Source organism: Aplidium turbinatum, chromosome 14, assembly GCF_918807975.1.
Source record: "Aplidium turbinatum chromosome 14, kaAplTurb1.1, whole genome shotgun sequence".
NCBI lineage: Eukaryota > Metazoa > Chordata > Ascidiacea > Aplousobranchia > Polyclinidae > Aplidium > Aplidium turbinatum.
Window position 1 is genome coordinate 505,161 of NC_137485.1, and position 15,612 is coordinate 520,772.

The 15,612-nt window shown below is 38.4% G+C and overlaps 1 protein-coding gene across 1 annotated transcript; it reads left to right on the plus strand.

Annotated features, from left to right (window-relative positions):
- Positions 1-5,916: 5,916 nt before the first annotated feature.
- LOC145783395 (PDZ domain-containing protein 11-like) lies at positions 5,917-10,539 on the plus strand. The gene is made up of 4 exons (XM_082595252.1): positions 5,917-6,217; positions 6,983-7,081; positions 8,792-8,852; positions 9,646-10,539. The coding sequence occupies exons 1-4, from the start codon at positions 5,975-5,977 to the stop codon at positions 9,681-9,683; spliced, it is 441 nt and encodes a 146-aa protein (XP_082451378.1). The 5' UTR covers positions 5,917-5,974; the 3' UTR covers positions 9,684-10,539.
- The last annotated feature ends 5,073 nt before the right edge of the window (positions 10,540-15,612 follow it).

Sequence of the window (15,612 nt, forward strand, 5' to 3'; positions counted from 1 at the left end):
TTCGTAAGTCGGCTGCGATGTGGACTGAGAATAAAATTCATGTGCGAAAATATTTGTTCACACAAATAAGTGGAGCCAAATGCGGATAGCAAAGCTATTGACATCTTCTTGAGACAGCTAAATTTCTCCGACAAAGATTTCCAGCACGTCAAAATGCTTGTTTGCTTGTTTTCAATCGTTTCCAGCGATTTCCGCAATTCGACGAATTTTGATGTCCACAATAAGGATGCTTTGAAATCAATCTGCATCTGGAAGTCTTCGATGTTCAACCATTTAAATGCAGACAAGTTCAAGTCTTCGCTGCTCTCGGGCTTGATGAGAAATGAAAATACAGAACCAAAATGTTGAAAATCTTGAAATCTATTGCAAAATTGAGACGTTAGATCCCTCATGTACACATCAATTTCAACTATTTTGACTTGGTGATCCAATGAGAAAACCTGAGGTATTTAAAGTAGCGAAAAGTTGCAGTTTGGATGTCCCTTGTGTAGATATCCAATTTATCTACAAAACCTTTCCATGCCTCAAAAAGATCCATCACCGTTTGTTGTGAACCTTGCAAACGAAGATTAAGTTCGTTAAGGTGGGTGGTGACATCTGCAAGAAACATTAGTTTTACAAGCCACTTTTTATCCTCCAGTTCAGGGTAGACCTTGCCTTTCCCTGCCAAAAAGACCCTTATCTCGACTGGACAGTTAGCGCTAGTGTTAGTGATGTAATAATAATGTTAGTGACGCAATGGTTTCACTTTCTTAAGGTGCTATAACGTGCACATCAAATCATTTGGCGTGCCATGAAAAATCATCTCGTGTGCCACAAGTGGCACGCATGCCAGGGGTTGCCGACCCCTGCTGTAGACCAACAGAGCCCCACACATTCACGTTTTGCAGTAGCCGTACCATACTTTACCAAGTCATCACAGAGAAAGAATGTAACCTTCCCGCTTACTGTGACGTCACAGCGATGTTGTCGTTTTTATTTTCGCAATTGAATGAGTGCCAGATTCGCCGATGTCAACGAAAGTTTGCAAGCGTGTAGCCGTGTAATTTAGTAGCCTGTTGATATTTTTTACGATTTGCTGGTCAGGGAAGTTTGTTAGTGTCATCTTTTTGGTATCTTAGATAAATTTAGCGAATTTATTTACTTGTCAGAGGCACTTTAAAACATGGTGGATGAAACAATATCGATTCTAGAATGTTGAGTAATGGCTCAAATGAAAGCTCTTGCTGAGTACCTTACTTTGTTCTTAATTTTATGCTTGCTTTTTGTAATTTGTTTCGAGCAGGGTCATAATAAAACACAGATTCATTTTGCTGATATTTTCGTGATCCTGCTTCTATTATCTATACTTTATGTGACCTAATTTGTGATTAAAAGTTGTTAAGATGCAAAAGTGCAGTTAGGGATGGGCAAAATAGAATACCGAATATAGAATAACCGGTTGTAGAGCCAAACTGGTTTCAAAATGCATATGAAATCGGATAATTGAAACCGCTTTAACGATTGACTTCGTTCTAGTCCGTTCGATCGTAACGAATTTGCTGCAGCGAAAGTACAATTGTTTATCGATTTAGTGCGATGCGGCGTAGGAAAAACGCACGAGTTTCATTGTTCGCATCAAAGAGATCTTTCTTGTCAAGCGCTTTGTAGTCCTCACAGTCTTGCGGAAGTGTGGCACGAAACAGCTTAATCCGCTTTCAGGATTTTTCTCTATTTCGGTACCACAACAAACCTAACTTGTTTCTGCTAGAATACAAGGGTCGACTAGCCTTCGCTGAGCAACCCAACATCGTGAGCTCCCATTCTCGCACGTAAGGCAACGTCGACCACAGGGTGTGAGGACTAGCAAACCTCCCCTGTACTGGAGACCCCCTAACGTCAGGGTTGCCAGTTTAGCCTGTTTGGGGGATATGGCAATCAAAATGTGTTTTTTGGCAACTCTTGAAGGGTTAGCTCTCCAATTTTGGGTTGGCCCTTTTTGAAAACCAGTTGGTTTCTTAAGTTTTAGTTTAGCCCTTTAGCTTTTTTTGGGCCTTGTTTGGCCGTTTTCAAAATGTGAGGGATTGTAGAATGTTTTTTTGCAAGTGATTCTTTTTGCCTTGTCTTCTGGTGAAGGTGGTAACAGAACACTAGTAAGGCTACTGTGGCAGTGTAATACAGGTACACTATTTTTATTTATTACACTATATTTTTATTTATTACACTATTTTCCCGCAGAAGTACATATGGGTAGTTGGCTTTGTCTTAGCTTTTACTACTGGTATGCCAGTACAGTGACATGGACGACTTGTTGAGCTGTGGGATTGAAGATGATACATGTAGTAGTGAAGATGAATCAGCAAATTTGGTTTCCCCACCTTTAGAAATAGATACCTATCTCACGTTGTTGAAAGCATCTACTAAATCTCTTCAAAATGCCCTTGTTTGGTGGAAAGCAAACAAAAACCAATTTTCTTGTTTATATCAGTTAGTTTCAAAATATTTTTGTGTACGGTACCTGCTACATCTGCTTCTTCAGAGAGATGTTTTTCAAGTGCAGGTTTAACTGCCACTAAGTTAAGATCTCGTTTGACTGGTGAAAATTTAGAAAGCCTAAATTTGTTACACTGCAATAAGCAATTTTTGTGATATTCATTGTTTTTGTAAAGTCATAAAAATCATTAAAATGTGTCATGGTAAAAACTGTCAATTATTCTAGAATAGATATCTGTATTCTATATTCGGTTTCAGTATTCTAGAATAGCTAATTATTCTATTTTGCCCATCCCTAAGTGCAGTGTTAGTGTCTCACTGGACACTGAATGCCACAAAAAAGCATATCCAACATAAAAACAAGGTCTTTTACCAATTGACACTCTGACAGATGAAGAACGAGTGCTTCTAAATATTCAAGTTGCTGCTGAATGCTGATAAGGGTAGTGAATGTTGTCTGGAGAACGTATGTATTTTCCACAAGTACAATTACATTGAACGGTACTCTTCCTTGAAGAAAAAGTGTTGTGATCCTTTTCAATTACACAGTAAACCAGTCAAAAATCGTTATGTATATATACGTCTTATCACTTGGGAATGTTACCAAAAATCTAAAAATTACAACTTAAACATAGTACCGGGGAAAAACATGTGTGCCAATTGCCGGAATGGCCCGTTTCGGTGAGTCCGATTTGGTTAGTCCGATTCGGTGAGTCCGATTCGGTGAGTCCGATCCCTTAACGGGGGATTTTTTCAATTTTTTTTTTTAATTATGAGGTACCGTAGCCTAATTATCATTGCCGTTTTAGGGTTAGGGGTTAAGGTTAGGGGTTAGAAGTTAGGAACTCACTGAATCAGACTCACCGAATCGGACTCACCGAATCGGACTCACCGAATAGTAGCAGACCCGCCAATTGCAGTGTAAGACTTCAAGAAACTCTCTTTCGACATGTATCATCAAGTGAAGAAGCCTCGAATTCGACTGACAGTGAAATGTACGACATTGCATCTACTGTTAGTGTTAAAGCAAACGAATCCTTCAGCAAGCTTAATGAAAGTTTACAGAGCGTTGAGGATCACCTGTGAAGTTGCATAGCCTAGTATGCCTTCAAGCAGTAAAATTTTCTATGGAAAAAGAAAATTACATCAAATTCATGATACCTTTCGTGCAAAGATATTCAATGTTCTTAATGTCAGTGATGTAGATCTACAGCAAGTCCAACCTGACACTAAAGATGAAGATAAAACAAAAATAAAATCTTTTGACAACATTATCTCAAAAATGAAAAAAGAAATTAACAACAGTGACAGTACAAGAGCAGAAAAAATAAAAGTCCTCACAATGGCACCAAGCAACTGGCCAAGAGGAAAGACTACGGATGAATTTTCTGTTACTGAAAGAATGGTCAGAGTAGCTCGAACGCATGAAATTTCAAGTGGCATATGTGCCTTGCCATTAACTCGAAAGGGAAAATCACTTCCAGAAAATGTAATCAAAAAGGTTATATAAATGCTTTTACCAAAACAATGAAATACCAGAATAATGCCAGGAATGAAAGACCGTGTTAGCATCAAGAAAAATCAATATGAACTAAAAAGGTTGCTTCTGCAAACATTGAAAGAGCTCTATATATCATTCAAAGAACAAATTCAAGAAACAAAAATTGGATTTTCTAAATTTTGTTATACTTAGACCTAAATGGTGCGTCAGCGCTGGCGCATCTGGAACACATTCTCTGTGTGTGTGCACTATGCACAATACACCAAAATGTGGTGCTTTTATTGCATGCCGCACAGATGGAAGAATCATTTGATGCACCCAAATGGTCGTTCTCGATCCTTCTATTGGCCACAACAATCAGATATCTGCTGGGTTCCATTTCAGCATATCTTGTGCCCTATTGATGTTCCTTCGCTCGCCACAACCAGAGGGCAGTACCATCTCCATGTGAAGTGTAAAGAAAAAATCAACAGATGATCACACAGGTGATCACATATTTTTTAATAAGGCAATTATTTAGCTTTGCCACATTAAAAAAGTAATTTAGCACATAGAATGACACAATATAGAAGCAACCTGTTTATTGTGATTGTCGGGTACTGTCACTGTTATATTAAAAACCAGACTTTCTTTGTTTATTTATATGTTTGAGAGCATTCTATGCAATTTTTTGTCTTAAACTAAAAGAAGCAGCTTTCAGACTTTACAAGCAAATTCTGCTAGGCAAGAGCTTTCAAATGATGTATTACACAAGGTGATCACTCCTGTGCTCTTCGAAATACAGGCATCCAAAATTGTTGTAACGCATGAGCGAACATGAAAACTGGGTCCCAATTTCCCCCCAAACACTGGGGTAGCTGAGGAGTCAACGTTTTTTTACCAGTGAAATATTGTAAAATACATCTGGGTAGCATCATTTTTCAAATAAAGAGATTTATAAACTGATTAAACAACTAGTTATAGTGGTTTAAAGATATGCTCGTATATATAGGCTATATATAAGCTACTATATAGGCTACTTAATATCGTTGCTGCGAACACTTTATTTCTGTATGAAATCTGTAAATAGTCCTTGTTTTGATAGTCCGTTATGTAATTTCAATATGTGTGTGTAACTGTGTATATTAGTTTGTTTTTGTGATGTTGGGTTCAGTCGTGTTCTCATTGCTTTAAGAATTGGCGCTCCAGTTGTTCCAGGAACGAGGAGGCGACTGATTCTTAACTAATTCATCAACTTATTTTAAAGTATCAGGTTTGGTGGCCGTGCTTGACTATATTTATTGATGCATATACCGCAATATTAGATCCTTTCACGCACGTCTTAAACCATTAAGGTTTTGCCACCTTTTCCTTTTGTTAGTTTTGTTACTGTATTTCTTTTTCTCAATATCATTTCTTTTGCATTCTGACAAAGAAAAATAAATTGAATTGAATTTATGATATATTTCATGAGCGGGTACCCCTTCACGGAACTCAAATTTAAATTGACAATAACTTTGTCAATTCTCGACCAATTTTTCTCAGACTTAGTTTTTCAGAATCGTGGTGAAAAGTTCTATAAGAATACCAATTTTCAATAAAATCTGAGAGGGTGGGTTAACTTTTGCCATTTTTCTGGGACGTTTGACATGGAATGACCCTCTATTGTAAGCTAATTCCTTTCAATATACATATGCCGCTGTGATTTTAATTTTTTCCGAAAAAGGTTTTTTCTGAAAAAGGCTGGCTCCAAATAGGAAATTCTCCGAATCGGACTCTCCGAATAGTAGCAGACCCATTGGCAACTTCATTTTGAAGTATAGACATGGAAAATGTGTTGTGAAGTCGATGTATTTTTCTGATTGTACATAATCTCTTAATCAATAGAGAAATAACAACAAAAGTAATAGAATATAAACAGTGGATTAAACTTGAAATAATTATTTCATTCACAGAATTTAACATCCAGATTTTTTTACCTTATTGTCAACTGTTCATGACTTGTAACATTTGAAGTGGCGAATGGCTGACAGCAAAAAGAACAAACACAAAAAGGGTTTATCCTCCCAGGATCATATTCTTCCTAGGTACGAACACCCTCCACCTTGGATACCTCCTCAGCAGCGATGGAATCATCCTAATTACAACAGTAATCTCATCGCCTTCCTTCCTCGTACTGTCATCTTAGACCGACACAAAGGTCGTCCTCTTGGATTTAACATTCGAGGTGGACCAGCCAATGAATATGGTGTCTATGTGTCCAAAGTAAGAATTAGTTTTGAACCTTGCAAGTGACATCTTTATCCACTCGGATGTTGTGGTACTCTCATTAGGGTGCTGCACATGACATGGGTGCAACCTATTCCGTCCCCTAAACACTTTGTGCCATGAAAAGATTGAGAAAAAATATATATATACAACAGAACCGGAGTTGCCGAAATAATTGACCATGCTAAGTATCTTGAATTAATAGTTGATAAACAGAACCTCACTTTTGGGTTAGGGTTATCAAATTAGGGTTAGAGTTAGTCACACTTACTTTGTGGTGGCCCATAAAAATTCAATGATTAATTTAAGGTGAAAATTTTAAAATTAAAAAATACAACAGAGCCGAAGTCGCTAATTGGAGTTGTCGCAAACATTTCAAAATTTTTCCTTTGAAAAGATTGAGAAAAAATACAGAAGCGCCCAAGTTGCTGCAACAACCTATAATATATAATCATACCTGTATAATGCAATATAAGTAATAACCTGACAAGACAAAATATGCAAACTTAGTGATTGAAAAAGGCAACCTCTTTCAGGCATATGGTGACTACTTATTGTAGCAAGGGAGGAATATAAAGATGCAACTTAAATCAAAGGGGGAAATGCATCAAAAAAACGTTGAGAACTGCAGTGCATTCTTGTCTGCCCTAAACGTGTTAATGATAATATTAATAAGTTAGTTAGATAAGCTTTCCAATCTGAGTTTTTTTTTAAATCGTTCCATCTTGAGCAGATTGTTGAGAATGCTAATTTCTTTTTCAGGTTCTTCGAGACTCAGAAGCTGAAAAACTTGGTTTGAAGCGAGGAGATAAAATTTTGCAAGTAAATGATGTGGATTTTCTAGACATTCCTCACAATAAGGTCAGATTTCATGTTTCTGTTGACAAACAGTCATTTTATGAGCAAGAAGGATCGTACATATTGAATTATTGATACCGGTAGGTGTCAAATGGTTGAGTCGTTTACATTAATTTGCCAGCTCTCTCCAAATACCACGTTGTGATGAAACCAGACAACCTTCAATGACCTAATCATTGGCAACGTGGTGCTGGCCTTCATGTCAGCAATTACATCGTCAACAGAAAGTTTTTGGACTTTCATTGTATGATGAAACATATTGAATGTCACTCTCATGTGCCTTGTAATCTGCTAAATATCTTGCTAAACTCTCTAAAATTTAGGTCTAATTGTAAGGTTTAAAATGAGCCAAAAAAAAGCCATCATTTAACTCGGAGATCATTAAGCTATTAAAAGTTGCCAAATCCACCGTTTACTATGTTGTGAATAGATTTAAGGAACTTGGTACATCTGAAGATCTTGCTAGGAGTGTAAGACCTCGCATTGTTTGAACAAATAAAGTGGTTAAGGCTTTCTGAGAACGGAATGGCCCGTTTCGGTGAGTCCGATCTCTATTCGATGATTTTTTCAAATTTTTTTTTAAATTATTGGGTACCGTAGCCTAATTATCATTGCCGTTTTAGGGTTAGGAGTTAGGGGTAAGAGGTTAGGAACTCACCGAATCGGACTCACCGAATAGTAGCAGACCCTTCTGAGAAAGAGTGAGGAGAAAACCACACAAATCCATCCGCCAAAGACATGAATGTGAGCAACACCTCAATGAGAACCATTGTGAAAAAGGATCTTTAGTTGTCTTCTTAAAAAATAAGAAAACGACAGTTCCTTACACGTCTCCAAAAGCAAAAGAGACTTGAAAGAGCACAGATTTTTAAAGAACTGAAGACAGGCATGGCAGGGCAAGAGATTATTTTTTCAGACGAAAAGCTCTTCACAATTGAAGCCCAGTTCAATAATCGGAATGATAGAATTTATGCCAAGTCTTCGGCAGATATTAAAGATTCTGTGGGAACAGTTTACCGCCGTCCAAAATTGTTATCTGTCATGGTGTGGGCCGCCATCTCCAAAACTTGGAATTCTCTGATTTTTGTGGAGCAAGGGGTTAAAATCAATTCAGTTCGTTACATCAACGATATTTTAGTTCCAGCCCTTAAAGAAATATAGAAACACTACAATGATCATCCCTTCACATTCCAACAAGATTGTGCACCATCTCACATCTCAAGAAAGACTCAGGACTGGTGCTCACGTCAACTTCCAAGATTTTGGAGCAAGGAAATGTGGCCTACCTCATCGCCTGATTTGAATCCCATGGACTTTGTGTGTGGTCTTTATTGGAGGCAAAGGCCTGTTCCGTTGCTCACCCAAGTGTTGATGCTCTGAAGCAATCACTTCTGCGGGAATGGGCCAAAATACCCCAGGATGAGCTATGTGCCTTCGTTGAAAACTTTCGACAAAGAATTGAGAGAGTTGTCTATGTGAAGGGGAGCCACATTGAAAATAAATAAATATATACCGTAACTAAATTTATTGCTAGTATTGTAACGTCTCTCATTGTGATACCCTTTTCATGAAAGTTTATTTTCTATTAATAAATCGTTTATAAGTTGGTCCACGGACTTTCTGTTCACCCTTCATGTGTTAACCACGAGAAACACTTTTAACCACTTTTGTCACATCCCGAGAACTAGTCTTAACCTGATTTTGTGATCCCAGGCTGTAGGGATGCTTCAAGAGTGCGATCACTTAGAACTCGGAGTCCAATATTTTCCTTTTGGTGAGTTGTTTGTAAACAAAATCAATACAACAACACTTTTTTTAAATACTGTATTCGAGTATTTGATAATTTCTTAAAATTTAGCGATGTAAAGGAAATTATTTTTTCCATGCCGATTTGCTTTTTACACACCATATGGTGGTTGATATCTGGGACTTTATACACCATATGGCAGTTGATACGCGCTAGACATAATCAGCTTTTGCATAACTTTATTTTTTATATTTGGCACAAATATATAGAAATCTTTTTAATAGCTGAGTCTAATTTTAGTGAAGTCACTACTAACAAAAGTTTTGAACCGCTCACCAAGGTGTTGCATGATCCAATACCGCTCACCAAGGTGTTGTATGATGCAATACCGCTCACCAAGGTGTTGCATGATCCAATACCGCTCACCAAGGTGTTGCATGATGCAATACCGCTCACCAAGGTGTTGCATGATCCAATACCTCTCACCAAGGTGTTGCATGATGCAATACCGCTCACCAAGGTGTTGCATGATCCAATACCGCTCACCAAGGTGTTGTATGATGCAATACCGCTCACCAAGTGTTGTTTTCTGGGGTTCGTCCCATTCACCTGGTGTCACTGAATGGAGGGTGCTTGAAATGCGTTGCTCAAGTGCACACCCCGAGAGTTGAACGATCCCTCTTTGATCTTCTCATTTATTCAATTGCAAAGTAATATCCAACTGAGCTTGCAGGCAAGAGGTTGTGCTTGGTTTACTGATCTAGTGTATACTAGGGTTTCTGGTTTGGATATGTTAGTGATCGAATTTGTGAATATTTAGGTTTTTCTCTTCAGCAAGATCGCATTGGAATGATATAGTGCGACGTCTTGTATGCATACAATCCCCTCTTCCCATCATGGACACCTCGTGGACCGGTCAATGAAATGGCGCCACCGGTGGCCATGGCATAAACACAGGCCAACACTTAATGACGTTGCAATGAACATAATAAATAGAATGTAGTTTGATTCTTTGATCAATGGAATTCAATTTGTTGTTGATTGATTGGCTTTTATTGATGACGCTACCACTCACATACCAGTGAGATTCCTGAGCTGAAAGTCAGATCTCATGTTTCGGGACTTTGCTCTTTGTGGTGGCTGATGAGAGCTATCAATGCATCGGCATATTGTGGTGATCGAATGTGTCAGAGCAGGCCGGCTGTATGAATACGTCATGGATGACGTGGAATGAATTTCTAGGAGAACCGTAGAATTGTTCTTCAAATTACTTGTCATTTAAGTGTCGGCCAATTGTCAGCAATCGCCCTTTGTTCACTATTAGCTAATAGCTATTTTGTGTGTGTTCTTACACACGTTTTATAATTTTTATATTGATCATTTTTTGTTAGTTTTTGAATTTTTGTAGGGTGCTTGTCTTTTATTTACTACCGTATTCAAATTCTGAGCCTTCAAAAGATGGAGTATTTACATGGAATATTTATTATGGATTATTTTGTGCCGAGAATTCGTATTGCAACCGCATGGCGCTGCTATTGTTCAAGCATCTTTCGTTTATGTATTTTTTATGCTAATTTTAAAAATTAATTTTTCAAATTTACAGTTAATTTCTTTAATTCTTTTTGTCATGCCCAAACCAAATTGATCCAATCCAACAGTGCTTCAATATTTTATATGGTAGTCCATTATGTCAGAGCACCTGAGATGAAAACTGTACAGTTTTCGAAACAGTTGCTGAACCAGAGTTTACTATCTACCTACATTTTGAGTTCCTTTTGTAGATCAGATTCAAGACATTAACAATCAGCTATTCCGGAAAGAAAGTGAAATCAGCGACGAACGAGGCGAGAAAGTGAACTACCACGACCACATAAGTTAGGAAGCAAGACAGAAGAGGGTGGCCCAGCGTAGTGTGGACAAATAAAAGTTAGGTTTTTTCAATTATACGAAGGCCAATAAAAGCAACTCGCAAATAAAAGAGAAATGTATTGTCTTTAATAACATCCAAGTATTATTCAACATTTTCACCTTTATCCTTGATAATCTGGCGGAGACGAGGGATCACACCCGAACAGCTAACTAATCGGCAGCAGTGGCCGAGTGGTTAGCGCGTTGGGCTCGCAGCCGAGAGCCTGCATGTTCGACTCCAGCCACCCGCACTTGCTGTTGTTTCTCTGGGCAAGAAACTTTACGATAATTGCCTCTACCCAGTGATCGATTTCGAGTAATGGGTAGTACCAAATTTAAGTCATAAGTAGAGTAGACAACCGGAAACAGACATTGCCGTCAGCTGCAACTTGGGTCAGGTGTACGTCGGAAGGCGTACACCGATGCATAGCCCTCAAGTCCGCTTTCCCGCAATGCAGGATAAAGATAAACAAACAAACAATCCATTCAAAATCTCAGCAGGTGATAGCCTCTTATGACACTAGTGCGCCTCAATGATCTCATTAGTCACATCCATGGGTGTAACTTTAAATTTCCAGAAAATTTATAAAATATTATTAATCTGTGATAATAATTAACTATAGGCTACTATAAATCTGTAATAAATACAAATAATTTAGTAGTCGGGAAATGTGTGTTTAAATTTAACATAAAATTTAGTCCACACTTTTCTGGGTCACCCCGTAGAAGCATTGAACCACTGACGCAAAAAAGGTAAAATTATTTCATCTACTAGGATCCGCTTAATGGAGAGCTGTTCGTGCTTCTTGAAATGGCAAAAATTAAAACATGGTCACAGGTTTAACAATGACAAGCTGAGGCGGTAAATAAACAAAAACGAGTGACCAACATTTAAGAAAGTGGTGTTTTTATTGTCTCTTTTTTATAAACCATAGGCCTACTAAGTTACTTTTTTTTTCTTTACCGCCTGTGCTTTTTATAGCGGACGCTGCTAGTCAGCAATCGCGCTCACATAGGCTACAGCAAGAAGGCGACATTCCTGGGCATAATAGACCTTTTGCACATTCAAAATCACCAGAGCGTGACGTTTGAGTTACGCGGAGTCTGAGGGTTGAGAATCGCTTGTTTACTACGGTTTATGAAGGCGTTTCTTGTTATTGCAAGCAAGCGTGAGGTCGGTGGCAGGTGAAAGTAAATTTTTTGTGTTTATGAATTGTTGTAGATTATCGGCACACTTCAATTCTTGTTCGTTTTAATCATAGTGTTGGCTAACAGACTAGGAAAGGCAATTTAGGACGCCATTGTGAAGCGTGTGCATTTTGACCGGGAATTATGGACCACGATAGTGGCACCTTGTCTTGCAACATTTTATTTTCATTCTGCATAACATAATATGCAACGAACCAACCACATTTTATTGATGATACCAAGCATAGTCACTGGTATTTTCCTGTCGAAGATGTGAAATTGACAAATTTTTTTATGGTCCTCTCTACATGAATGCGATGGCGTGCAATACTTCGTTTATTCAACACTTTGTCCTCACTCATTTGAGGCCTTCTGCCTAGGAACGGTGAGATATTCAAATGTAGACCAATACCATGTAGGCTAAGTCTTTTTCTATAATAAACCCTTTATCGGCCATAACAGCATCATGACGTGCAGTTCATTAGCAGCTATTTTCTGCTTCAAAAGGTGAAAAAATCCACTCCTCTGATATATTTCTTTGTCACTCACATTACCAGTGTAGCCTACAACTGAAATACAAACATATTACCCCCATTTGGATCAACTCCCACTAATGACTAATGCCTTTGCAGTGTTCGTACTTTTATAGTTCGAGTACGTTTGCGACTGACGTTGAAGTGAGGACAGTGTTTCGAGACGTAGGCCTACTTCAGTGCAGTCGATGATGATCGGTAGCCACTTTAACAAGTCGAAATTCTGCCACTGAAATTGATTAGAATGAAACCGCCAACCAATCACAAGCTACGGTTTAAGTGACGTAAAAAATGGCGAAAAGAAGATGATAGAAAGCAAATTAAGTGATGTATTTTTTGTCAGCTGGTTGGCTTAGGGGTTAGGGCTAGAAAGTAGTCATTTAATTGACGCGGGTTCGATTCCCACTACTGCTATTGCTCTTTTTCTTCTGTAATTACCAAATAAAGTTCAAAACAAGCATTAACTCTCTGGATGAGTGCGAGAAGGATCACAATTGGACGGTAGCCTCTTATAACATGTTCTGATTGGTTGGCGGTTGCATTCTAATCAATTTCAGTGGCAGAATTTCGACTAGTTAAAGTGGCTACCATGATGATCATGGTGCTTGGGTAGTCCTTTTAGAAGTCTGGCTTCATGGTTGCTATGATAACGTCACGATGAGGGAATATGTTCAAACCAATCAACCTTAAATACATGAGGTGCATTCATGAATGAAAAATACGATGTACAGTAGCCTACAGTACGAATGCAGAACTAATACCAAACCTTGTGCTTTAAGTCTGTATAAAACAAACCCAGGCGAAGCTTCAACACCAGCAAAAATTCAATCTTCCACCGCTAATCTATGTAGATGCAGTGCTCCTGTAGCATTTTGAGGTATTTCGAAAGTAGCCTCGTCATTAAGTTCTGCATCAACATTTTGATTTGCATGCTTAGCTTTTGAAGCTGTATAATACAAGAAATTCTTCCTATCTTTGCCTGGCAAGATCGCTTCCAATACAGCAAAAAACTGGTCGAAGGTTTACACTTCTGTAGCCTAAGTTTACAACTTAAAAGAGTTTTATTTTCTGGCAAATTATACTGAAACACTGATACACGCCTGTAAAGACCACAAAACAACAGCTAAAGCAAACGTTAAACAATTTATTCGCCTGCAAACTACGCCACTAACCCTATCGCACAGCATTGTGAACAGCGGCTGGTCGTTCACGACTCCAACGTCACGCTCTGTTGGTTTGTTATGCAAAAGGTCTATTGGCGAGGAATGACCGGGACATGAAGGCGTCTTCACTGCTGCCATGTTTCTTAACTTAATCTTTAACTAAATAACGCTTGACAGAATAGAATCCAATAACACCAAAAATGAAAGTACCACCACCAGAACTCAGTACAGCGTACTGTCGTTCTACATCAGCCTACATAACTTTCAAAGAATAGAATTGCTATCGGAGAGTGCACACTTAACTTAACCCAGGCCCGGATTTAGGGGGGCAGAGGGTGCAGGTGCCCCAAGCGCCATCAAGCAACACAACGGCAGATCTACGTGTCGATGAAGTACAAAATTGATTGCTAGATTGAATTTCGAGAGCAGCAGCTCGCGGTATTTGTTAAATGTAAGAATGTTCCAAAATTCGACTGGACGCCAGCGAAGCGCGTGACGTCAGAGAGAAAGCTCTCGGGCGCTACGATAGACATTTTATAACAACTAGACTGCGCATCTCGATTGAAGAAATCTATATCCCCGGAAGAAATTAAAAAAAGGCGTCCGCCATTGTTAGTGTCCCGAATTTGCATGAAAGCTGCGCTGTTACAGCCAACCCATACAACAAAATCCATCATTTTTACACTGATTCATCGTCTGACGTTGAATTTTTCTGTCTGAGAAACGATAACATTTCTAAGCTGGTTGCGCTTCTGCAAAAAACTAACTTGTTAACTATAATTTAGAACTGTGGTATAATAGAGGTTTTATTCATCCATGAAATGAATAATAAGCATGTGCTAAATTGCACAGAATTATAATTTCGTCAATGTCATCAATCGTCATAAGTGCGTCACGAGTTAAGCAAATTCTTCTTAGAAGTGTGTCGCTTCGAAACTTATGAAACATTTGATTCTATTAGGAGACGCGATACAGGCTACCAAAATTTCAGATAAATTTTGTTTAGGGGTCCGCGACCACTTCAAAGGTAGGCCTACCAAAAGGGGTCCGCCAAGACAAAAAGTTTGAGAACCACTGCTATAGCATATAGCCCAACAAAATCAAAAAAAAATATTCACCAATACTGATGTCGAAAGGAAGTGGTTTATTGGTGTTTGAAAAGTACTGTTTTGTTAAGCGTTTTACGAACCAATTTGCTTTGTATTTGCTTGCAGGTTTCCTTACCAATGTGGTAAAACCTAATTTTTAAATAACATTTGGACAGAGTTTTGACTAGTGTAAAAATATGATTATTGGTAACGGTGCATTCGAGCACATGATCCGAGAGATTAGTAAATATCTTGGAATAATTTACTCCTTTTATCATCTGAATTGTATTTTCTTCGTTTTCTACATCCATATGCACAGCACGCCATATCTAAAGCATTGTCAAACGCGCGGAATTGATACACTAACAATGGCGAACGTCTGAACGTGCTTTCTTTAAAAATCATAAAAGGGAGAGATGACGATGCGCAGTCTAGTTGCTATAAGTAAAAGATGTCTATGGGCGCTACACTTTTCATTGTTAAATCTACTGCCGTGTTTGATGTTTCACACCTTAAAATTGATGGCTCAAGCGCATATACCGAGAGACGAAAAGCGCGCTTGATCTTGAACCAGGTGCTTAACTAATTGAGCTATGAGAGAAGACTGAAATTGACTGACGTAAAAATGATCAAAGTTGCTTTCAATATTGGGTGAGGAATTTTATTTTTATTACAAGTTGGTTCGTAAATTTCCGGAGTCGGGAGAAGGAGAAATGCTTGTTAAGTGAATGGCAGTTGATGAGTTTGGAAAACGTCATGAAGAAATATATTTGGTCCCGTCCGGCAACACTGCTGGTGCACTTGAGTTCAGAGTTGCCATGTTTGCATTTTTAATAAATTCGAGAAATTCTGCGGTCTTGTGTGACACCATTTTTGATTTTGCATAGAGTTTTTTTTTTGTTCTTTC

Excerpts from the sequence above, each read along its gene's own strand:
- LOC145783395 (XM_082595252.1), top strand. The coding sequence starts at position 5,975 with ATGGCTGACAGCAAAAAGAACAAACACAAAAAGGGTTTATCCTCCCAG. Across the intron at positions 6,218-6,982 it reads ATGGTGTCTATGTGTCCAAA|GTTCTTCGAGACTCAGAAGC; the intron begins GTAAGAATTAGT and ends TTTCTTTTTCAG. Across the intron at positions 7,082-8,791 it reads TAGACATTCCTCACAATAAG|GCTGTAGGGATGCTTCAAGA; the intron begins GTCAGATTTCAT and ends TTGTGATCCCAG.